The sequence below is a fragment of the Sander lucioperca genome, chromosome 19 (genome assembly GCF_008315115.2).
Source record: "Sander lucioperca isolate FBNREF2018 chromosome 19, SLUC_FBN_1.2, whole genome shotgun sequence".
NCBI classification, from domain to species: Eukaryota; Metazoa; Chordata; class Actinopteri; order Perciformes; family Percidae; genus Sander; species Sander lucioperca.
In genome coordinates, this window is record NC_050191.1 from 14,766,115 (window position 1) to 14,792,090 (window position 25,976).

Genomic DNA, 25,976 nt, shown 5'->3' on the forward strand with positions numbered 1-25,976 from the left:
GTGTATTTACTCTGTTTCTCTCTCAAACCATATTTGGCTGAACGTGCAGACACCAATCTTGAAATGCAAATTTACAGGCAACAGTTTGTTTTGTAATTTGGCTAAGTCGCTAAATAAATGTTGATACAGCTTATAAAAGCTACAAATCAGAAGCCCGCTAACAGCACTGATACTTTTGATTTTATGGGGCCAACTTGTTGCTCAAAGCTGTCATTTCTATTCACAGACATCATCCACAGAGAAGGAAACAGCAGAGCCAGTGTTAATATTCAGACAGGGCTGCGAAGCACCAGACGCTCTCAAGTCTGTCTGTCTGTCTGTCTGTCTGTCTGTCTGTCTGTCTGTCTGTCTGTCTGTCTGTCTGTCTGTCTGTCTGTCTGTCTGTCTGTCTGTCTGTCTGTCTGTCTGTCTGTCTGTGTGTGTGTGTGTGTGTGTGTGTGTGTGTGTGTGTGTGTGTGTGTGTGTGTGTGTGTGTGTGTGTCTGTGTGTGTGTGTCTGTGTGTGTGTGTGTGTGTGTGTGTGTGTGTGTGTGTGTGTGTGTGTGTGTGTGTGTGTGTGTCAGTGGTGCTGGGTTCTCAGTAAAGGTTATGTATTTGATGAGAGCTGTGGCTTTAAGCCCTGGTCAGTGTTGGACCTGCATACTGATAATGCCCAACACAACACAAACACACACACACACACACACACACACACCTGCTGTCAGAGCCTAATAAACTGGCCATGTTTGCGGTGTGAAACAGGAGCTCCGAGCCATCTGTTGGTGTGGGCGTGAGAAAGCCGGTAACAGTGAGAGAAGCGATGGCGAGGTGGAGCGTGAGAAGAGGAAAAGATGATAGAGGAACATTATGGAAGTGAATGAAGACAAAGAGACTGTGAAAGAAGAGGAAGAGAGAGACAGAACAGCTGATGTATTTTACACAGCGTTCAATCGTCACAGATCTCCTAAAGAGTTGATAATGCATCCTGCTGCTGCTCTTAGTACACACACCTTTTAATGAGGAGAAACTGGAGCAAAAAGGTGCTATATCAGCGGTTATCATGAGTGATTTGCACTGGGTGAGACGCTGCATCAGCACAGTGAAGGGACGTCACACGTGGCCCTCTCAACATGCTGCACAGGCTGAAACAATGAAAGCTGGAGCACAACAGCAGAGCTGAACAGATAGATCTGCATTTAACAACTGTTTGCATCAAATGTCTTCTCAATGTGATGGGAATACGATGGGAAAATAGAACAAATCCAGAAATTGAGGAGGTGGAAAAAGACAGAGAAACCAAGAAGCTGAACGGCGTTTCTCTTTATCTGAGCTGATTAGAACAGACTTGGCACCCTCAGTGCAAGATGTAGGACACGCACGCACACACACGCACGCGCACACACACACACACACACACACACACACACACACACACGTTTTATTAAGGCAGAAGTCCAGTGTTGCTCTATTCTTCAGATGCCATTAGAGACCTCTGTGTGTTCTTCCGTCTGTTGCACTCAGGCTCAGTCACAAATCTGTTGTTCCACTTTCATTAAACAGCTGGGCATTGTAGTTTTTAGCAACCTTTACTCAGGTGAGAATAGTGCATTTGTTGAGGACTAGTTTCAGCGGTGGATTAATACACACACACACACACCTGTGGACCTGAAATGATTTGCCAATTAATCGATTAGTCGATCGACAGAAAATGTAAAATCAGCAGTTGTATTAATCAACATTTTAGTTCTCTTCCTCTTCTATAGTTCACTGAATATCTTTATATATATATATATATATATATATATATATACACCTGGGCTCTGGGAAATGATGACAGACTGACATTAAATACACTAAACGAAAATCTACTAACATAATTGGCTGATGCAGACATACACAACTCCTGTCAAATTAAATAAATACAAACGTCATATACCTGGCATATGCTTTAAATGCAGTGAGGCTCAGGGAACATGTAGGCACTGTGTCTGTGAGTGTTCACTAAAACCATGATCATCCTGTCTGCAAATATTCCACTCAACCCCCCAAAAATATAGCTGCACCTGTATCCAACAGACCTCAATCTGAAAGCCCAAGAATAGAAATGTATTAATTTTGGTATATTACAGGTAAAGATTATTATAGCTCTTAACTGGGAGAAAATGGAGGCTACAGTTGGTGCTTGGATCAAGAATATGGCACAATGTATGTCAATGGAGAGAATAACATACTGTATATATTACGAACAAATTGGGAGTATATGGGGAAATCTGGAAACCATTTAAGCAATTTATATAAAAAAAAAAAAAAAAGGAGGCATAGGGGAGCTTCTACAAAAGGAAAATACAGGAGCAAATGTATTGTACTACACAATAACATTATCTTGTGAGTGTAGTTTGTGTCCCTTGACCTGTGCTCCCTGCTCACACAGCACACAACACACAGGAGAAAGAGGAGAAAGTGGACAGGACCGACAGCTGCTGTGGGACAGGGGACAGATGGACAAACGGAGCAGCCACCTGTCCTCTTCAGCCACATTAATAACAAAAAGAAGTCAGCTTTCTTCAACCAAACACACACACACACACACACACACACACACACACACACACACACTTGGCAGAGCACAGGGCATTAGGTTGGCAAAGGCCTCACAGCCTGCCACATACAGTAGGCCTCTTCCAGGTTTTACTGCTAGTGACAGTGTGCCTGAGGTTCCATGTGTGGATACAGCAGTCACACTAATAACACAGCAACACTGGCAGTATGATGCAGTCATAGTGGAGTTGAGAAACTACAATACATTTGATTATTACACATGTGTAATCACTACATTCTGCGGTGTGCTAATTCTGCATAACAGACCGTTGCCATGCATAGCAGAGAGTTGCCAGGGACGCAGTTCTAATCACACTGAAGGACTTCAATCAATCACTCACTCATCAAACCATCAATCTGCAGAAAGAAGTCCGGTTAATTTATCAGTTGTGGCAAAAAGTGGAGCAAGATCCTGTCCTCAAATCCAGGCAACGGCAGCAGATCTGGTGAACGCCTATCGCTACATCTTTATATACGGTCTATGATCTTTACATCTTCATATACGGTCAATGATCTCTACATCTTCATATACGGTCTATGATCTCTACATCTTCATATACGGTCTATGATCTCTACATCTTCATATACGGTCTATGATCTCTACATCTTCATATACGGTCTATGATCTCTACATATTCATATACGGTCAATGATCTCTACATCTTCATATACGGTCTATGATCTCTACATCTTCATATATGGTCTATGATCTCTACATATTTATATACGGTCTATGATCTCTACATCTTCATATACGGTCTATGATCTCTACATCACAGACCACAGACACTCACCTGTCCTGCTGTTATTACAGACACCTGAACTAACCACAGACACTCACCTGTCCTGCTGTTATTACAGACACCTGAACTAACCAGACACTCACCTGTCCTGCTGTTATTACAGACACCTGAACTAACCACAGACACTCACCTGTCCTGCTGTTATTACAGACACCTGAACTAACCACAGACACTCACCTGTCCTGCTGTTATTACAGACACCTGAACTAACCACAGACAATCACCTGTCCTGCTGTTATTACAGACACCTGAACTAACCACAGACACTCACCTGTCCTGCTGTTATTACAGACACGTGAACTAACCACAGACACTCACCTGTCCTGCTGTTATTGCAGACACCTGAACTAACCACAGACACTCACCTGTCCTGCTGTTATTGCAGACACCTGAACTAACCACAGACACTCACCTGTCCTGCTGTTATTACAGACATGTGAACTAACCACAGACACTCACCTGTCCTGCTGTTATTACAGACATGTGAACTAACCACAGACACTCACCTGTCCTGCTGTTATTACAGACACGTGAACTAACCACAGACACTCACCTGTACTGCTGTTATTACAGACACCTGAACTAACCACAGACACTCACCTGTCCTGCTGTTATTACAGACACCTGAACTAACCACAGACACTCACCTGTCCTGCTGTTATTACAGACACCTGAACTAACCACAGACACTCACCTGTCCTGCTGTTATTACAGACACCTGAACTAACCACAGACACTCACCTGTCCTGCTGTTATTACAGACACCTGAACTAACCACAGACACTCACCTGTCCTACTGTTATTACAGACATGTGAACTAACCACAGACAGTCGCCTTGTTCATTGAGTCACGGCAGTGTATCGCTGCAGAGCGACTATAGGAAAAACACTGGAATGGATATTTGGCTTTTTTTCCCCTTTAAAGGGAAGCTGTCATTCAGGTTAATACTGTTTAACTGTCAAGCATATCTTGTCTAAACTGGATCGTAATATCAGTGTGCTCAGTGCAGCTGGAGGGAAACTGGGACTGGCTATCAGCACCTGTTGGATTGTCCATCCATCTTCGTCCGCTTATCCGATCGGGTCGCGGGGGTAGCAGCTCCAGCAGGGGACCCCAAACTTCCCCTTCCCGAGCCACATTAACCAGCTACGACTGGGGGATCCCGAGGCGTTCCCAGGCCAGGTTGGAGATATAATCCCTCCACCTAGTCCTGGGTCTTCCCCGAGGCCTCCTCCCAGCTGGACGTGCCTGGAACACTTCCCTAGGGAGGCGCCCAGGGGGCATCCTTACCAGATGCCCGAACCACCTCAACTGGCTCCTTTCGACGCGAAGGAACAGCAGCTTTACTCCGAGCTCCTCACGGATGACTGTGCTTCTCACCCTATCTCTAAGGGAGACGTCAGCCACCCTCCTGAGGAAACCCATTTCGGCCATTTGTACCCTGGATCTTGTTCTTTCGGTCATGACCCAGCCTTCATGAGCATATGTGAGGTAGGAACCAAAACTGTCCGGTAGATTGAGAGCTTTGCCTTCTGGCTCAGCTCTCTTTTCATCACAACGCTGCGATAAATTGAATGTAATACCGCAACCGCTCCATTGTCCCCTCACTCGCGAACAAGACCCCAAGGTACTTGAACTCCTTCACTTGGGGTAAGGACTCATTCCCTACCTGGAGAAGGCACTCCATTGGTTGCCTGCTGAGAACCATGGCCTCCGATTTAGAGGTGCTGATCCTCATCCCAGCCGCTTCACACTCTGCTGCGAACCGATCCAGTGAGTGCTGAAGGTCACAGGCCGATGATGCCATCAGAACCACATCATCTGCAAAAAGCAGCGATGAGATCCCCAGCCCACCAAACTGCAACCCCTCTCCACCCCGACTACGCCTAGATATCCTGCCATAAATACTACAAACAGGATTGGTGACAAAGCGCAGCGCTGGCGTAGGCCAACTCTCACCTGAAACGAGTCCGACTTACTGCCGAGAACCCGGACACAGCTCTCGCTTTGGTCGTACAGAGATTGGATGGCCCTGAGAAGGGACCCCTCACCCCATACTCCCACAGCACCTCCCACAGTATCTCCCGGGGGACCCGGTCATATGCCTTCTCCAGATCCACAAAGCACACGTAGACTGGTTGGGCATACTCCCAGGCTCCCTCCAGGATCCTTGCGAGAGTAAAGATCTGGTCCGTTGTTCCACGACCAGGATGGAATCCACATTGTTCTTCTTCAACCTGAGGTTCAACTATCGACCGAACCCTCCTTTCCAGCACCTTGGAGTAGACTTTACCGGGGAGGCTGAGAAGTGTGATACCCCTGTAATTGGCACACACCCTCTGGTCCCCCTTTTTGAAAAGGGGAACCACCACCCCGGTCTGCCACTCCTTAGGCACCGTCCCAGACTTCCACGCAATGTTGAAGAGGCGTGTCAACCAAGACAACCCCTCCACACCCAGAGCTTTAAGCATTTCTGGACGGATCTCATCAATCCCTGGGGCTTTGCCACTGTGGAGTTGTTTAACTACCTCAGCAACTTCCACCAGGGAAATTGACGACAATACCCCATCATCCTCCAGCTCTGCCTCTACCATAGAGGGCGTATTAGTCGGATTTAGGAGTTCCACAAAGTGCTCCTTCCACCCCCCCTATTACCTACTCAGTTGAGGTCAACAGCGTCCCATCCTTACTGTAAACAGCTTGGATGGTTCCCCGCTTCCCCCTCCTGAGGTGGTGTTTTCCAGAAGCACCTTGGTGCCAACCGAAAGTCCTTCTCCATGTCTTCTCCGAACTTCTCCCACACCCGCTGCTTTGCCTCTTTCACGGCAGAGGCTGCAGCCCTTCGGGCCCTTCGGTACCTTGCAACTGCCTCCGGAGTCCTCTGGGATAACATATCCCGGAAAGACTCCTTCTTCAGTCGGACGGCTTCCCTGACCACCGGTGTCAACCACGGTGTTCGTGGGTTACCGCCCCTTGAGGTACCTAAGACCCTAAGACCACAGCTCCTTGCCGCAGCTTCAGCAATGGAAACTTTGAACATTGTCCACTTGGGTTCAATACCCCCAGCCTCCACAGGGATGCATGAAAAGCTCTGCCGGAGGTGTGAGTTGAAAGTCTGTCGGACAGAGGCCTCCTCCAGACGTTCCCAATTTACCCACACTACCCGTTTGGGCTTACCAGGTCTGTCCAGAGTCTTCCCCCACCCCCCGACCCAACTCACCACCAGATGGTGATCGGTTGACAGCTCCGCCCCTCTCTTCTCCCGAGTGTCCAAAACATACAATAAATCCATCATTGACCTTTGGCCTAGGGTGCTCTGGTACCAAGTACACTTATGAGCATCCCTATGTTCGAACATGGTGTTCGTTATAGACAATCCATGACTAGCACAGAAGTCCAACAACAAACAACCACTCTGGTTTAGATCAGGGAGGCTGTTCCTCCCAATCACGCCTCTCCATGTGTCTCCATCATTGCCCACGTGCGCGTTGAAGTCCCCCAGCAGAACTATGGAGTCCCCCACTGGAGCCCCATACAGGACTCCATTCAAGGTCTCCAAGAAGGCCAAATACTCTGAACTCTTGTTTGGTGCATACGCACAAACAACAGTCAGAGTTTCCCCCCCCCCACAACCCGCAGGCGTAGGGAGGCGACCCTCTCGTCCACCGGGGTAAACTCCAACATAGCGGCGCTCAGCCGGGGGCTTGTGAGTATCCCCACACCCGCCCGGCGCCTCACACCCTGGGCAACTCCGGAGAAGAAAAGAGTCCAACCCCTATCCAGGAGTATGGTTCCAGAACCGAGACTGTGCATAGAGGTAAGCCCCACCAGATCTAACCGGTAGTGTTCCACCTCCCGCACAAGTTCCGGCTCCTTCCCCCACAGAGCGGTGACATTCCACGTCCCCAGAGCCAGCGTCTGCTGCCCGGGTCTGGTCCGTCGAGGCCCCTGACCTTCACTGCCACCCATGTGGCAGCGCACCCAACCCCAGCGGTTCCTCCCACAGGTGGTGGGCCCATGGGATGGAGAGATGGATGCCACGTAGTTTTTTCGGGCTGTGCCCGGCCGGGCTCCGTGGCAAACCCAGCCACCAGACGCTCGCTGACGAGCCCTCCATCTGGGCCTGGCTCCAGAAGGGGGCCCCGGGATTCCTCCGAGCAGGGTCACTCCATCTCTTCCTCGGTCACTCATAGGGTTTTTGAATTTGTTGGATTATGGGAAATGTAAATAACTTATTGGACATCCCTACTGCAAGACACTGACTCCCCCCAGCTCAGCAGCTGACTCTAAGCTGGAACATCAAAGGGCAGTGGCAGTGGAAGTGAAAGAACACCTGTGGGTGTGTGGATGGACTGCTGCTGTGTCTCAGCTCCAGCACAGTGAGGGGAGCTCTAGTCCCACACTAAGCCCTCTCATCGTCACCCTACTTCAGACAGACAGCATGCACTCACTCATGTGTTGCCAGTGATGAAATACATAGACAATGTAAGCTTCTAGATAACAGAAGGCGAACATGAGAGTATTCCTTTTGGTCTGGCAGTCTACACTTCATTACCCAAGTTTCTAAAATCTGTCACACTCGTCAAACTAATCATTTTAGGCCCAGACACAAAGGTTAAAGAGCCAATCCAGCCCACGGCCTGCTGCTGCAGTGCTGCTGGACCCTCTGCTGTAATCTGACTAATGTTCACTGGGGAGATTATTACGGCCAGGACACACACACACACACACACACACACACACACACACACACACACACACACACCATTCAAAACATGCCTGTTTGGAATGGGCAGGTTGCTTGGTCTCCTGTATCGCAGCTTTCTCCACCACCACTGAACTCCGAAATAACTTACAGAAGGCACCCAAAGCACTTAAGATTAGAGGTGTCCGATACCATTTTTTGCTTCCCGATACCAATTCTGATACCTGAACTTGTGTATCGGCCGATACCGAGTACTGATCCGATACCAGTGTGTCATATTTTATTATGTTTTAACAGCTACTATCCCTGTATGATGCGATATGATTCCTATCATTGTTGTATGGTCTGGCTCAGGTTAAACTCTTTGTGAAACATGAACAAACACAAACAATGAATGCCACAGAACTTTCTTTTATTATGCAGTTTGACAGTCAGTTATAACGGAAAAAGAACATAAACTACTTTAACGTAGATTTTCTTTAGGGCTTTATTACGTGGTATCGGACCGATGCATAAACTCCAGTACTTCCCGATACCGATACCAGCGTTTAAGGTAGTATCGGAGGGGATACCGATACTGGTATCGTTATCGGAACATCTCTACTTAAGATGCAACTGTAGGTCTATATAATGACTTAGTGTGTGCTTGTACTTCAGAGGAAAACATTGTACTACTACATTTACCTGACAGAGAACGTTGCAGATTCTACTCACAAAATATGACAATAAAAATATGATGCATTAGATATCCAGCATTATATTAGAGTTAAGTCTCCACCTTGAAGTACGTTGTGCTGATAATAGGCCTGTCACGATAACAAATTTTGCTGGACGATAAATTGGCCCAGAAATTATTGTGATAAACGATAATATTGTCGTTCTGAGACCATTTTCATCTGATATAATGATAATGGCATAATAATGCAGGTACACCTTTTCAAAGATCAATAAACTTTTATTTCTAAAAAATATTTAACACTGGAACTGGAAGACATTTTAAATACCCACAATATGTCTTTGATCTCCTTTAGTATGTCATCTGTCACGCTGTTGGACAGTTGTGGAATTGCTGTTTGTGACACGTATGTTCTCCCAGGTAATTCGTACTGGCTGTCAAATGTTTGCAGCATTCCTCGAGTGTTTGCGATAGACTACAGACTCTGTACTGCATTTAACAATTATTTATTAAACACTAAATATTAAATTTAAATAATATATAATTAATACATTATATCTATCTATATCTGTGTGGCTATCTGCCACATGGCGAGTAAATGTACCAAAATAGTTCTGTTTTTCAGTCTTCATTTTGGCGAAGGTGCAGCTATACTTTCTTCTGCTCCTCTGCAGGTCGGAGCTTCGCGGGGGTGTGGCGGGCCGACACACACACACGCACGCGTGCGCGCGCACAAACAGACGCCAGCCACCACGTCACTTCTGTTTACTGATAGCTAGCGTTTACCTTTGGCTAATTCATTAGCTAGTAAGTGGCGATTTTTGACAACGAGCTAACGGAGTCTCAGTTCACCGTCCGGGAGCCTCTGACACACTGACAGCTGTAGGCTTGTACCGGTTAATGTTCTGTGCATTGTCGGACACATACAGCAACTTTCCTGAAACCACTTGCAAGACTGACAAGTCCACAGCAGCCCGTGGCGTGTATGTCCGAGCCTGTCTCCACTGCGTGGTTTGGAATGAAAGGGAGAAAACCGGACGCCGAGTAACAAGGCGGATATCGCTCATATACGTCTTCTTTTTTTGACTGCGCCTTAACTGCAAAGTGCTGCGGGAAACCCCGCTCCAACTACTAGCGTGTTCTCTCTCTCTCTCTATCTCTCTCTCTCTCTCTCTCTCTCTCTCTCTCTCTCTCTCTCTCTCTCTCTCTGTTTCTCTCTCTCTCTCTCTCTCTCTCTCTCTCTCTCTCTCTCTCTCTCTCTCTCTCTCTCTCTCTCTCTCTCTCTCTCTCTCTCTCTCTCTCTCTCTCTCTCTCTCTCTCTCTCTCTCTCTCTCTCTCTCTCTCTCTCTCTCTCTCTCTCTCTCTCTCTCTCTCTCTCTCTCTCTCGACTGACAAGAGGGTTCACTCCTCGTTACGCTAAGGAACCGAGAGTGGTCCTCCAGTCTCTTTGGTAGAGAGAGAGAGAGAGAGAGAGAGAGAGAGAGAGAGAGAAGGAAAACAAACAAGCATGCAAATGAAAATTATCGCGGCTGGAAAAATTATCGAGCTCATTTTTTTTATCGTGCGATTAATTGATTTATTGACTATCGCAACAGGCCTAGCTGATAATGCCTCTCTTTTTACTTTAAGTAAAAATTTGAAAGCAGAACTTGTTCTGTGCGGTCACAGGTTTTACCATGTGGCATAGGTAAAGGGACTCGTGAATTTGTGTTTTTTTTGTAATTAGTTTTTTATAAAACTCAACCTGTAACACATGTTGCAGCACGGTTCAATCAGGCGCCGTTCGGCTGCGGCTCATCTAGAGATTCAGCATGTCCCCTATTTCATCATGTGCATGACAGCAATCAGTTTTTCTGGCACACCGGTAGCCAGTGAACCACAATCAATCAAGCCTTGTAGTGATGTAGCAACTCCCCGCTCCTGCTGACAACAATATCAGAGAAGGCCAAAACCATCTGTGTGTCTGAAAACACCCTCGGACCCCAGAGGGATTATTAAGTACTCGTATCGGTACTCTGTATCAGCGAGTACCAAAATGTATGCACTTGTATTTGGTCTTCAAAAAAGTGGTATCGGTGCATCCCTAAGTACAATGTTTTCTTATGAAGTAGAAGTACACAGTAAGTCAGTAGTATACAGTTAAGTTGCATGTTAAGTGCTTTGGGTTAGAGGAGAAAGCTACAGCAATACCACAGGCCAAGCAGTCGGCCCGTTCTGAACAGGCACTTTTTCAACGGGCACTGTACTAGTAGATAAAATGGTATTCAACCCTGAAACAACATACAAGTTCAAATGTAAACTAACATTCATGGTGTAGTCTAGAATATCATGATGACAGGTGTTATCAGAGTAATGTAGCTCCAGCTCAGTGTGATTGGTTCAAATTAACTGACATCACCTGTGTGCATTGTGAGGTGAAGTGATGGGAAAGGGCGGGGATACTGGAACTACTCCATATTAACTCTTTCATCGTTCTGTTTGGTGCCAGAGTGACTGATAAACTGTCCAGTGCCAGGTCTGGGTCTGGGTCCAGGTCCAGGTCCAGCCTGCTGAGTTGTCTTTCTCAGTGCACAGAGCTCTCAGAGCCATTGTGCAGGGAACAAAGATGGAGCAGTTTGTCCGGGGCCACTTCATTATGGAAGCCAAATGAGGCCCAACTGGGACGTGGATGACATGTTTCACAACTCACCCTTTACACCTCCCTCCCTTTCCCTCCATCCCTCCCTCTTGCCCTTTATACGCCCCCCCCCCCCACTATTCCCTGGAGCTGTGACTCTTATTTCTCCTGTCCCGTCATTTAAGATCTAGCAAGGTTACAATCGGCTGAACAAAGAGTGTCAATGTAGCAGCGTTGTGTTGCCGGGACAACCACTTCTGATGACAGAACTATTGGGGTGGTGCTGTTCAGCGGGTGCAGCGCGGCAGAGACATGATACAATAGTATGTGAAGCTGGAACACACTGCTGTCATTTAAAGGGATCATTCACTCAACCAACAAAGATTCAACAAACAAACAAAGGCTTTCATTGGACCGCCAGGCCTTTCAGACTGAAAGTCTTCAACGGCTGTTAGGATTTCATTCTAAATCAAAACTAGCTTTCCATTTCAAGCAGGATCAGCAATTCTCCCAGTGTTTTTTTTCTTTCTGTGATGGGCCGCCGGTGTCACGTGAGAAAAAGATGAACAACACTGAAAAAAAGTTTATTTATGCTGTAAGTTGACGCTAAACGTGCAGACATCGCTAATACTGTAGCTCCAAAGAGAACAAAAGAAAGAGGAATCCAGCGAGAGTGATTGGCAAGGTTCAACTCACATTCACATGAACTGAGGCGGCTAACTTTAACGTTAGCATGACTGCTAATAACGACTCGGTGGCATCAGTTCAACCGGAAGGAGGAGTGGTGCAATGTCAGCCCTGGGACCTGGGCTTTTACTTAGTCCCAGTCAATCAATCAATCAATCAATCAATCAATCAATCAGTGAGTCAATGAGTCAATCAATCAGTCAATCAGTCAATGAGTCAATCAGTCAGTCAATCAATCAATGAGTCAGTCAATCAGTCAGTCGATCAGTCAGTCAATCAATGAGCCAATCAATGAGTGCTGCTCCTGTGCCAGTCCAATGCTAACCCACAGGTTGCTTTCTTTGAAAGGTTTAGCTCTGGACATGAACCCCCCCCACTGGTTCGTGTCCAGAGACCTCAGGCCTTTCTCAAGACATTAGGCTAGAACCAGGAGACATTTTCATATCAGATGTCATTTAAAGAATCCTCACATCCTCACATTCACAACTTCATAGAGCAAAACCCAACAAATAAAATCTAAATCTCTCCACTTAAACAGAACACAATGTTGTTCCCAGCATAGCTCCACCTTCATCCTGAGCATTTAATAACATGTACATATATACATAGTACATGTTATATCAATCAGCAACATAGCAGCATCACATCACAGTTTTCAAAATGCATCCAGTTCCAACACTTACAAAATGGCATTGCTAAATTTGATTCTGTATAAATCTGCAATAGTCAAATGTTATACAGCCCAATATCACAAATCACACATTTGTCTCAAGAGCATAACTTCTATAATATTAGTATGTTATTAAATTATTGGAGCAATATTTATATAGTAGTTTGAACAGAGTTATCGGTTTCTTTGTCATGAACATGCACAAATGATGATGAACGATCATCACTGGGGCTGCAGATCAAGATCCTGAAGGTCCAGAATTAACTTTTCAGACTCAAACTAATCGATTGGGAGGGGGGGCAGGGCAGAGCGGAGAAATGCACACTCACAAGCAGTCGTGGCTCGTCGTGCAGGCCAATCACACGCTGCTGTGTTATTACGTATCTGAAGAAACATAGAAGATATTTATATAAAGAGGGAATACAAATACAAACAAAGCTCACACGTAGAGGTCAGAGATGAATTCACGATTAATAATTCCTTATATAACATGTAAAATATAAAATATAGTCGAGCAGTGGAGTATACTTGTGTTTTTAAATCTTTTATTAAAATCTACAAATAAAAATCATCAGAAAACAACACGGCCGCTTCAAAACGACGCTGGAAGAATAAAGGTGCACTCAGAGTTAGCTCTAGAGTTCAGCCGCGCCAACAAACCACTGCTTCAAGCCTTTGATTTGCACTTAGCAGCGGTTGGTATTCAGAGAAGATTAATATGACAATATACATCTTTAAAACGATATTAAAATGTCTATGGTACATCATTCTCTACATCGTTTCTATCATAAAACCAGCAGCCAATCTGCGTAAAGGCAATATTAAGGTCATTTGGACCTTAATTAGAGCCTTTTGCTCTAAAGTTCCTAACAGAGCTAATTGCAGTGTTTGTGTGCACAGGGACCAGGAACAATGGATACACTCTCATCTCCTTCATCTAAAATGCATGTTTGATGGTTCTATATGTCAACACTTTGACTAGTGTTAGCTTGGAGAGCTTGATGGTCACATGTTTCTGGACACGTTTGTTAGAGCCATTGATGCAGGAATTCTTGAGCATACATTAGATCAATATATTGGTGCCAATACAGACTCTATTGGTCATGGCATGATCCACATTCATTTCTTTCCTGGGATCATTATGAACACAGCAATGCCCGTCTGTTGGCTCACATACATGATGGTTGTAATTTACAGTTTTCACATTTGGAAGACAGAGTAGGATCAGGTTGGGATTCTTTATCAGAACAGTTACCGGGACAGGAAGAGTCGGATCAGTGCATCACTACTTCTCCTAATGCTGAGCAGGTAAAGACAGCTGGCATCATGTCTCTCTGTGATGGGCACAAGTGTTTATCTACCAACTGGCCCAAACAGAGGAACACCCTAACCCAGCTGACACATCCAGATGGGACACAAACAGGTCTGTAATATCCTGAGTGTCCATGAAGTGACACACACACACACACACACACACACACACACACACACAGATTAGAGAAATCACTGGGTCAGCTGGGACACTGAGTGTGATTAAAGTGAGTAACGCTCATTGCTGCTTGAGGCTCAAAGTCATGTCTTTCAGTGACTCAGCAGTAATTCTGAGACACACTGTGATTACTCTGCTCCTTCGGTTGACTTTCCCTCTGCTAACAGTCAGTCAGCAGACGCTGGAACAGGACACTGAGATGTGAGTGCTGAAAGGATGGAAGTAAAAGAAAAAGAGCTGGCCTGTGAGGAGCAGCAGAAGGTGAAATGAGAGAGAGATAAGGGAGGGATTGGTGGAGAGGAGAGAGACTGCAGAGGGAGGAGATAAGGAGTGCGAGGAGCAGATGGTGGCGGGGAGCCAGTCACGATCAAAATTTTCAAAAACTTTACAGAAATCACTGGAGCACCTTCACTCTCCCGTCCTCCTTCACATGCACTCAGCATTATAGCTCGATCCAGCTTCAGATCCACAGAGAAGAGCAGGAACACTATCTTTAACCACTCATAGGAATTATTCAAGACTATAGTCTCTGGCATACATTTTAAACCATATTGATCACCTGGTCTGGAGGGAACCTTGGATTAGTGTGCACTTACATGTGGACAATACCACAGAAAAGATATAAATACACTATATTCAAATGAACAGTCAACTTAGCTTTTTGACCAGTGTGTATGATCAAAGAGGAGAAGATGATAGACTCCAGAGTTTGCTACCACTTCTGTGGCACTGCATGGGACAGACATAGGACAGAGCAAGTCCTGTTGACTAAGACATCTTGAGCCATGGGAGTTCAACAAACACTGCTTCATTGAGATTGACTGAGAACTAAAGATCTTCTGACACCATTCTTTCCTTCCTGATACTAATTCTTCTTTGACTTGAGTATCGGCCGATACCGAGTAGTGATCCAGTGCGTTTATATATATATATATATATATATATATATATATATATATATATATATATATAAATCATTTCGCCAGCTGTACACTACTAACCCTATGTGGATGTGATATTATTGCTACCATTGTTGCACAGCCTGTCTCAGGAATATATGACGGGTTTCTTCTCCCTATGAATATATCTGAAAAATCGAGGTCATACTATATGCGGGGTCTAGACTTTTAAACATTCACAACAACAGGTGATGCCAAATAGCAGTAAACTGAATGTGCATCTCATGACCAAAGCCCTCAATCCAAACTCCCAACAGAGCGAGGAAGCCTGAAAGATGCAGAGACACGTTGAGCGTCCCGAACAAAGCAGCTCAAAATTACGCAAAGTTAGCAAAGAAATGATAAAAAGTTTTGATTAACGTTAAAATGATGGTGATAAATGCAGCAGAGTCCTCAAACAACCGTCAAATAGCCAATAAATATGGTGTCACATAATGTAATGTACGGAGATGGCGAGCCCTAAAGCCTCGGCTTGTAGTGCAGGCGAATGATGCGCCGTAACGAGCTGTGTTTGCGGTGGAGGACTAGTCTCGCCCAGCGCTTGCCCTCAGACTGCAGAGAGAATTGCTGCAGTCTTTTCAGCGCTTTGTGATTAACTTAAGAAAAAACACTCATACAGATTTCTTTATTAAAATGAGATTTGGTCTTCAAAAAGTCTTTTTCCAAAAATGTTTTTGAAAAAGAAGGGGTCGTCTTATAATCAGGGTCGTATTATATTCAGGTCAATACGATATCTAGATGGACAGTCTGTCAGAAAGAAAGAACAGAAAGTAGATTTTCTTCTGGAGCTCGTGATGAAGTCCTACTTTTGATAATGATAAAATAATCTCTTAATCTGTCCTGTGAAGAAGAGCTTTACCATGACTCAGCTCAGACTCAGTAGAACTCAAGACACGCCTTGAGTCTCAGAGACTCCGCTCCTGTCATTCATCTGAGGGGAGAGAGAGACGAGGCCTGTCAGCAGTTGTCAAGGCCCGTTACCATGACACTTCACAGCCCGCCACCATGACCATGCTGCTTATCAAACCGCCCCAGATAAGATGACATCAGCGCTACGTGCCGTCTGACACAGCGCAGGGAACTAACTGACCACCCTACATATCCATCCTCCGGCTCATGGTCCAGGAATGTGCTGCTGCCAGGTATCTCTGACCTTCCAACCAGCAGCCAACACACGTCTGCCGAGTGTCTGAAGAGAAGCGCAGCATGAAGGACTCCCTGTGCTCAGGACTAGCTGTGAAGCAGACACACTAACACACAGATGTCCCAGTACAGTCTCATACCACGTCCACTCAGGCAAAATGAGGGACAATGTGTGAGGTCTTTAAAGTTGACTTAGTAAGTCAAACCATGAGAGCAATGGTTCCCCAAGCACCACTTTGAGTTATTGGAATTTTTAAATAGCTTTTTTAAAGACCTTGGAAGCTCTGATTGCCAGACCGAACTATTGTTCCAGACATGGCATTTGATTCAAACCTCTCTCAGTTCAGCCAGCTGTTAATGGAAACTAATGGACTTGGGTTGCACAAGCTGTGTGCTACACAAGTCAGCTGTGTGAACGCATCACAGGTTAACTGGGGAGATTTTGAAATGGGTCGATAATGCTGAACACCAGCAGTGTGTGCTGGACAGCCAGTGGACCAATAACTCCTGATGGGTGTTCACAGGCAGCTACGAGAACGGCAGAGTGGAGCGGTCCAATCCATTCCTCTGAGCACAGTGGTGGGAGCGAATGTTCCCGCATGTTCAGGTGAAAAAAGCTGCCTGTTACAGCAGGGTTTCACCATGTCAAATTTAAGACTTTTTAGGAGCTTTTTCAGACCATTATAAATGAAATTTAAGACCTTTATCACGACATAAATAAATAAAAAAACGTCAATGTCAGAGTCCGGAAACATCGCTAAACTTGCACTTCCCCATAGCTAAAGAATTAAAACAAATAAAATCTTCTCATCTGTAGCTGTGATACAGCGAATTATATTTGGGGAAAGAAAGAACTACAACACCACAGAATAAGAAAAACACTGTAGAGAGCTGCGGGAGCATTTTAATGAGAAAATTTAGACCTGTTTAAAATTATTTAAGACCTAGAACACAATTCTTCAGTGAATTTAGGAATTTTAAGGCCTAAAATGTTGAAAGTTTGGACTTTTTAAGACCCCGGGGAAACCCTGGAGAGGCCGGCGCACTAACACAGCACCTGTGTCCTGCAGGAGTCAGCTCTGAGCAGCTGGGGCCACCACACACACACACACACACACACACACACACACACACCTGTTGCACCCCACTCACACATCAGTAGCTCCCCAGTGGGCGCTCATTTGTCCCTGTGACTGGCAGCAGGGACATCTTGTGTTTCAGTCGGTCTTCCTGCCTGCTCCAGTCCAAAACACAGGACAGGGTTTAAAACAAATAATGAGAGCGTTGGTGTAAAGTTTGAGGAAGAGGAGGGAAGCGAGAGAGATGAAAGGTTAGTGGTTTCCATTGTGGGACATGGACACTACAAGCAAAGCTATTGTTAACACAGTCTGGCCTCCACAGATTCCAGCAGCTGGATTCAATTAGGGGCTTTCTCTTCTTAAAGGGGCCGGCCGTCCACACTGCACTCTCACTTCTTAGTCCACGTGCACACTACGTTAGATCAGATGGAAAACATGCCCATAGAAGCTGTTTGAACATCTCTGAGCTGTGTTCAACAGAATCAAGTGAAAGGAACCCTTTCTGCATCATCAGCCCGTTTCAGGACACATTCAACACAAACTAACTCCTTCAGAAACAAGGTCATCTCCAGACGTGGACACTGCGTGGGTCTCCACTGAGAGGCTTTCAGCATGCAGCTACAGTGTTCCCAGACAGTCCCAGTCCCAGCACCAGCACAGCTAACCCTGATCCTGCCATGCAGCTGACCCATGCAAAGTGTCCCTATCTTCACTTCTAGAACTGGTTCATGTCTCCTGTCCCTCACATGTCTCCTGATCCTCACATGTCTCCTGTCCCTCAGAGTCCTGCTTGGCTACAGTCTCTGTTGGCTCCCCCATGTTACACAACAGCCACACATGCCTCGGTCCCCAGGACACCCACCATCAGTGAGTGAGTGAGTGAGTGTGTGAGTGAGTGAGTGAGTGTGAGTGTGTGTGTGTGTGTGTGTGTGTGTGTGTGTGTCCTATTATCACAGTGTTCCGTGCAGAGTGGGAGCGGCAGTGGGAATGATTCCAACCCCGTGCACGTCCTCAGCTGCAGCACAGACTGCTGCACGAGCCTGTCGGTCCATGAAGCTGAACATGGAGCCGGTAACACGGTAACAGGGCTCTGCAGCAGCCGCTGTGTGTGTGTGTGTGTGTGTGTGTGTGTGTGTGTGTGTGTGTGTGTGTGTGTGTGTGACAAAGCAACATGTTCAGCTTACATCTCTCTCTCCTGACTCCATCTGCTCATCTTACACTCATAGATGTATAGATTGATATAGCTATATCTCTATATTTAAGACCACTGGGAGCTTCTTACCTCATGACGAAAGTGTTGTCAGGCCAGAAATATCACAAAGTCCTCTCGGTATCAACGACGGCTGACTTGTAGTTTTCCAAAAGTTCCCGGCTCGGTTCAGGGCTCCAGCGACGTGTCAGTCTGCAGGCTATCCGGTAAAAGTAGAAAAAAGAAAAGAAAAAAGAAAAATTGGGATTTCAAAAAGCAACAGTGGAATCCTACATGATCCTTTGCATCGTGGGTCCACTGCTGCTGAACACTCGCTCGCTGGAAGCGACTCTCTGCTTCTTGTGACGCACTCTGGTCGCTGATGCGGCAGTGCTGTGCCGCTCCTCGAGCCGCTCCGCTGCCGCTGCCGCTCTCAGCGTTCACGGCCGCACGGAACTCTCTAAAGTCCCACAGCTGGGAACCATCCCCTGATTACTTAGTTACCAAATGAGCTATTGAGGAAAAAACAGTCTCTGAATCCTGACGAGCTAAACTAAATCACTGACTGGTGCATTACACGACGCAGCTATTATTATTATTATTATTATTATTGGAAACGTTGCGTTCAAGCTCTCTAGTTGGGTCTCTAATGTGCGCTCTATTCACCATTCGTCGATTTTCCAACAGTACCTGAAGGCAGCAAGTGACGCAACTGGTGGGACGTAGCCGACGTAGCACGTACAGATTGCCCCTGACAACTGAGGCTGTGCTGTGTGTGTGTGTGTGTGTGTGTGTGTGTGTGTGTGTGTGTGTGTGTGTGTGTGTAAAACATTAATCCGGGAATATGTTTCAATCATGCCACACACACACACACACACACATGAGATGAGGTCAGCTGGGGTCAGCGGTTGCTATGAAGACTGATATGTCTTCTGGTATTTACTATGTAATGTTCTCGTCTGTCTGATAATGAACAAAGACAACCAGAGGCTGATTTCAATAAGCCAATAGCAGCTGTGCATGCTCGCAGTAATGGGCCTGAGCTCAGCTGCACCAGCTTCCTAAAGGTGCCTAGTGGAAGGCCAGAGCAGACAGGACAGGACGTCTTATGTTCATGACCCCAGTGGTTATAAAGACCAGCTCAAAGGGAAAGTTATCTTTACAAAAAAGTTTCTCACACCGCCTGCAAGTGCAAAAGGTCATGAGAACTTAACTAACAAATCAGGGTGTAGCTCCAGACGCAGCGACAGTGGCTCTGCTAAATAGTCTCAGGAAGGAACTTGTTTTAGTGGAATAGAAAACACCCCATACAATATTGTGTCCATTATATTATCTTAATCAGAGAGCAAAGCATCCTGAGAAGAACAACTGTGGAAACACACTAACTGTTCTGTTTTAAAGGAAGCTCTGTTAACCCTGGTGGTTGTCTGATGGTTTAAAAGAGGATTAGGAAAGGGTTTTCTAAAAATAAAATAAAAAGGTCTATTATGTAATGTACTTTGGTAGAACCTTTACCAGACAATAGCTGGACTTATAGGTTGATGTCAGGGGGACTTGATGCTAAACATCTGTTAGTCATTATATTTCATGTATTTGATTCTGAAACAGATGCACGTCAGACTGTGACTGACGGATGCTGGGATAGGCCTACACATCTGTATTATATCGATATCATGAGACTAGATATCCTCTTAGATTCTGGATATCATAAAATGACATAAGTGTTGTCTTTTCCTGGTTTTAAAGGCTGCATTACAGGAAAGTGATGTCATGTTCTGAACTTTTTACACACTGAGTCATAGTACCGGTTATACAGCCAGGATCTGTCCCAGGTTTCTGCCTCCTCTGTGCTGTCCACCAAATGCTTGCTGTTGTGTCTCTGTAAATGATATGGTCTAGACCTTCTCTATCTGTAAAATGTCCTGAGATAACTTCTGTTAGGATCTGACACTATCAGTAAAGTTGAGTTGAATATATATCCATATTACTGATGATTATTTATCAAAACACTCACTGTGTAAATATTTGGTGAGCTCACCAACCATACAATGTGGATATCAAGGTATTTGGTTAACACTATATGGTGATATTGGACACAGTGTGACTGTGAAATGCTCAGGAAGACCTCCTCTTCCTTCAGTCTGAGTTCATCCACTCGCTGTGAGCATGGTTCCAGCCACTCAATAGATTACCATTGTTTTTTTGGCTGGTTGGTGTAGCAAATCTACCAGCCACGTGTATATTTGACCAGCATTTGGCTGGTGGATGGTGCTAATTTTGAACCCTGCCTGTGAGAATACCACAACTGTGTCTGCCATCTGGTGCACAACCCGTGAACTCCACCTCCATCAGACCCCCACCCTGTGGAGGACCAGACTTCTCAACAATGTTCACTTACTCACTCTGTAGGCTACATGTCCAGGGGTATGTTACATCTCTGACAGCTGTTCGTACTAGTTATTATGCTGCAGATGAACATTTTACTCATCTATCATCTCTGGATATTTCCCCCGGTCTTGTATTGTATATTTTTGAGGCATTGTGTTCTCAGTCAGCTGTAGGTGCAGCCACTAGAGGGCGACATGACCCTAACCCTCCCCCATGCCCTCCCCATACAGCTCAGGGATGTTTCCGGTCCTGTGACTAAGGGTCATTTCAAAACAAAGCTCGGGCCCATTAAGCACGAGGCAAACCAAAGTTAGAATAGCGATCAGATTCAGCATCAGGGTTGATTTTTTCGATAGAAACGTTAGGCTTAATGAATGGGACCATAGCCGCTGTGGTAGTGGGGCGACGTGTTAGTAGTGATGATAGGCTACATTTTAAACTTGATCACAAATACAATCGAATAGTAATCAATAAAACAGCTTTCTGTCTGTTTGACTTACTATTAAGTATTACTCGTTACCACAAAATGTATAATATGTATAAAGCCTTCATTCTATTTAACTATTTGTATTTCTATCGGTTTTACTCCGTTGCTTCTGTGAACGTGTTCTGCTCTTGTTTTGAAACGGTGCCCCGGAAGTGTTTTCTCTGTACGTTCTCTTCGTTGATTGGCTGCGTTGCCGCTGGCGCTGATGTGGTGTTCTGAAGTGAGCGGACGGCTCGTTGATTCCGATTCTTGTCTTCCACCGGACTGACTCTCTCCGCCAGAACCCAGAACCATGCCTCACTATCACACCTGGGAGGAGTTCGCGCGCGCAGCAGAGAAGCTCTATCTGACAGACCCCATGAAGGTGAGCCTCTACATCTCAGAACCAGCTTAGCATGCTAGCTGGATAGCCTGTTAGCTGGGGATTAGCCTGTTAGAGCCGTGCGTGTGACGCTGCAGGTGTGTCACTGACGTCAGCTATTGTGTTTCCAGGTGAGAGTGGTTCTCAAGTACAGACACTGCGATGGAAACCTTTGCATCAAAGTCACCGACAATGCCGTGGTAAGTGACGTCATGTTTACCTGAACTGTTTCCGTGCGTTCATGGACATCGGAAAAACGTTTTTCCGAGTGAAAACGTCATCATTCACGTCCCTTCCTGTGGGAAACTGGGGCCAGATTTTGCTAACCGAGTTTCCCAGTTGGTGACAGCTGACGTTTGATTGAGGCGACTTTGGTTCACTGAACAGATTCCAATGACAATAAACTGTTTAGTGGACAAACGCCTCCGCTGAGAAACATACACAGACAGAACATGTTTCAGATTATTCACAAATAGGCCTATATGTATATAAAAACACAGCTTATCCATGTCCTTTCCCATTGGTTGTCCTGCAGATAACTCAAACACCTGACGATGTGCTGTTTGGATGCTCGCATAAGAAAACAGCAGCAAATGATTGTAGCCTCCATGTTTTCACCAGGTTTTCACACACCTGATGCTCAAGGCTACAGCCAACAGTTGGTGGCAGTCATGCAACAAGTTGTTATGCCAAACGCCAATATAACAGAAGAAGAAGAACACGCATCCCGACCATAGACTGTGTCGGTACACGATCCGTTCTGCACATGCGCAAAATGTTCGCGCATGCGCGGTTGTACGAGGATTTACGACACTGCACGATCTGTTCCACGCTTCCGGTCGACAGGCAAGCTAACGTTAGTTTAGCTAACAGCTAATTCGGCTAACTGCTAGCTGAGACAGCATGTAATAACTTTAAAAGACCCTCAAAATAAAACTAGAAAATAAACGTTGACATATATAACAGCTGTTACGTCAGTTCTACTTTACTTGTGCTCATTTAAAATACAATCACTCAATACTTGTCTTTATTGTTATTACTGTGAAGTCTTAATTTAGCTGTAGCCTGCTTTTCCCATTACGTTTGAGTTAACGTTATTTTAGACTGAATCTAGCTGTCAGCTAGCGGTTAGCCGAATTAGCTGTTAGCTAAACTAACGTTAGCTTCCCGGTGGAGGCTAGCCATAGGCTAGCGTGGAACAGATCGTGCAGGTCGTATGGATACGTAAAACAGTATTATCTTGCGCATGTGCAGAACGGATCGTGCAGGCAGAACGGATCGTGTACCGACAGACTGTATATATTGATCCCGGCCATCCTAACCACGTGAACGCTGGTAGTCGGAAAAACAACGTAATCACGGGGGCGGTCCCTGTTATTCCGAGGTGGCATGAACGCGCCATTAAGTAACACGTGACACCATAATGTTTCCATATTGTTAGAACACAGATACTTTGTACTCAAATACTTTGTACCTGAAGATACTTAGCTGTAATCTGTAGTTTTCTGTTGATTGATTTCATCAGCTAAATGCATCAATCACTCACAATCAGGGTTATTAAAGTAAACAAAATACAATCTATTATAACCTTGGTCACCATACAACTGTGTGTGTGTGTGTGTGTGTGTGTGTGTGTGTGTATACACATTGGCCCTCATTTATCAACCTAACGTAGAAACCAGTGTAGATATGAGCACAGAAATCATCTTACGACAGGCTTCACGTGTGATTCATGAAACGTTCATATAACACCAATCAGAGCGTAAGAATGGTCGTACATTGATAAATGCAGCGGCTGGAAACGATTGTAATTTAAATATCACATCCCTATATATTCACCCCTATATATTCTGGGTTCTGAGGCCTCGCCCCTACAATTTACGATATGGCGAGACGTAATCCGGCTGAGAAGAGACACTTTTCAGAGGTGGAGACTGAGACCCTGATATCTCAGGTTCACTATCTGGCAGCCTGAAAACTGGTATTAAAGGCTGTAGAAAGAATGGGGAATGGAAAGAGATCACTGATGCAGTCAACAGTGTTGCCGTGGTAAATCGGACTCCAGCTGAAGTTTATTTAATTTATACATCCTTGATGTATGCTATAGTCCTAATAGTAATATACAGGCTTATATTGCAATCTCTTAGGCCTACACCTACCTATATTTAAATAAACACACAGTAGCAGAGTTTATGCATGTGTTTTTTTCATGAGTCAGAGCCAGGCAACAGCTGTGAGGGAGAGCGTGTGTCTTTTTCTGCCGTGTATGGGTGATATCACTGATGCAAGACAGAGCCATCTGTCCTTAATCAATCCGATGGAGCGCTCCACCGTGGCCCGTGTGCGTACATGTGCACTGTTACCGGCGCATAGAGGTCCTCTATAAGAGCCAGATCTGCCATTGCTGATATAGTGATCAACTATAGTGATGACTTCTCCTTCTCCTGTTACTCCGGATTTCCACTGAATGCAGAACGTCTGTGGACCAGCTCCGCTGCGGAACGGCTCCGTGCTCCGCCGTCCGTCAATACGCTACTATACTAGGTCCAGATTTGTTGCGGCACGGCTGCGGCCATGACTGACAGCTGTAGTCACGGGGACCCACGAGATCTCATGAATTCACGTAGAATAGAACCAATCTCTGTTTTGGATTCTATTGTATTTTAATCAAATGTTTTTTGTGTGAAGCACTTTGTGACTCTGTCTGTGAAAGGTGCTATAGTAAATAAATTACTTACTTACTTACAAAACCAACAACAGTTAGTTTCCATCCAGAGGAGTAGAGGGGAAACTACTCTGAGCTGTGTTTTCAAGGTGTAGTGCAGGGAAATATGATCCGCCGTGAGCACGCTGGATTTTACTTTGAAAATTAACCGGATGTTTATTTTGTTTCTGTGCTCGACTTCCTGTCCCGCACTATCTGCCGTGTGCTGAATTGCTGCGGAGCTCTCCGGCGTCCGGCAAAAATAGAAGCTCTGAGTATCTGCTCCAGAGGGCTGGGACCGCCGGAGCTGGGACGGAGTAGGGACGCAGCCGTTCTGCAGTCAGTGGAAATACACACATTGACTTTAATGGAAACCTAATGACTCCGTTGATGTTCCGGAGCAGATCCACAGCCGTTCCGCATCCAGTGGAAATTGCCGGTTAAACTGATTACATGCTGCACTGCAAGTCCACACTGACTCGAAAACTTGCGTACACGAGTTCAGACTAGATGTGAGATTTTATCGCAGCCTACGCTCACGTTCAAATTGATAAATGCCTTGCTTTGCGTAGGAATCGGCGTACGCCTGTCCTACGCCTGTTTTAGGTCGTATGCACGTTTCATAAATGAGGGCCATTGAGAATGACATACTTCTCTGTAAAAGTGGAAGTTGTTGTTTAGGGGTCCATGTTTGATATGTGACTACAGGTATAGTAATGTGAGATTATTGTCAGCCCGTTGACGGTAATGGTGCTGTAGCTATCATTGTCCTCATGTAGTCTTTTGTCCGTCCCCACAGTGTTTACAGTACAAAACAGACCAGGCCCAGGACGTGAAGAAGATCGAGAAGCTCCACGGGAAACTGATGAGACTCATGGTGTCCAAGGAGACGCACAGTGGCTCCATGGAGACGGACTAAAATGCTCCAGAGCAGCGGACACAACGGTTGTTAGAGCACAGGACCATCACAGTGCCATGTGGAGTCTGGGGGGGGGGGGGGGGTCTGGCTGTGTACATGGATGTCATACCACCAGAGATGTGATAGAAATATACATGAAAATATTTCTTTTTTTTTTATGAGACTTTCTTCAATAAAAATCCCATTATCCTGCTTTTCCTTATCAGGCATTGTGATCACATCCCTGATGGTATGACTCTAAAAAAGGTGAATGTAGGCTGCTGGGAGTCGTTGGGGGGGGGGGGGGAGTGTGGGACAAATCCTCAGCTGCAGTGTGAGCAGCTCTGGCTCCTTGATTTCTTTACAGGAGCTGCATTTAATTTCAGTTTTAAAGAGGACGAAAAGGACAGGCATGGAGACCTTACATGTCTTTTCTATTCACATCTGTGTAGCGATGTTGGATTCAGTTTCAGCACAGCGGTTGGTTCCTTTTTGTTTTTTCCTCCTGGACTTGTGCCACACAACTGGAGCAGGAGCTTCTGAT

General features: G+C 45.5%; 2 protein-coding genes across 2 annotated transcripts in view; one reads left to right on the plus strand and one right to left on the minus strand.

Moving 5' to 3' along the window:
- The window catches only part of enah (ENAH actin regulator), a 117,137-nt gene extending 98,126 nt beyond the window's left edge, over positions 1 to 19,011 (minus strand). The window contains exon 1 of the mRNA XM_035995680.1: positions 18,688 to 19,011. Within this exon, the coding sequence (XP_035851573.1) occupies positions 18,688 to 18,692 (5 nt within the window). The 5' untranslated portion in view covers positions 18,693 to 19,011. The remainder of the gene's footprint in view (positions 1 to 18,687) is intronic.
- Positions 19,012 to 21,608: 2,597 nt separating this feature from the next.
- On the plus strand, positions 21,609 to 25,619 carry srp9 (signal recognition particle 9). The gene is made up of 3 exons (XM_031321104.2): positions 21,609 to 21,833; positions 21,962 to 22,030; positions 25,334 to 25,619. Exons 1-3 carry the CDS (start codon positions 21,762 to 21,764, stop codon positions 25,451 to 25,453), a joined length of 261 nt encoding a protein of 86 aa, XP_031176964.1. The 5' UTR covers positions 21,609 to 21,761; the 3' UTR covers positions 25,454 to 25,619.
- The last annotated feature ends 357 nt before the right edge of the window (positions 25,620 to 25,976 follow it).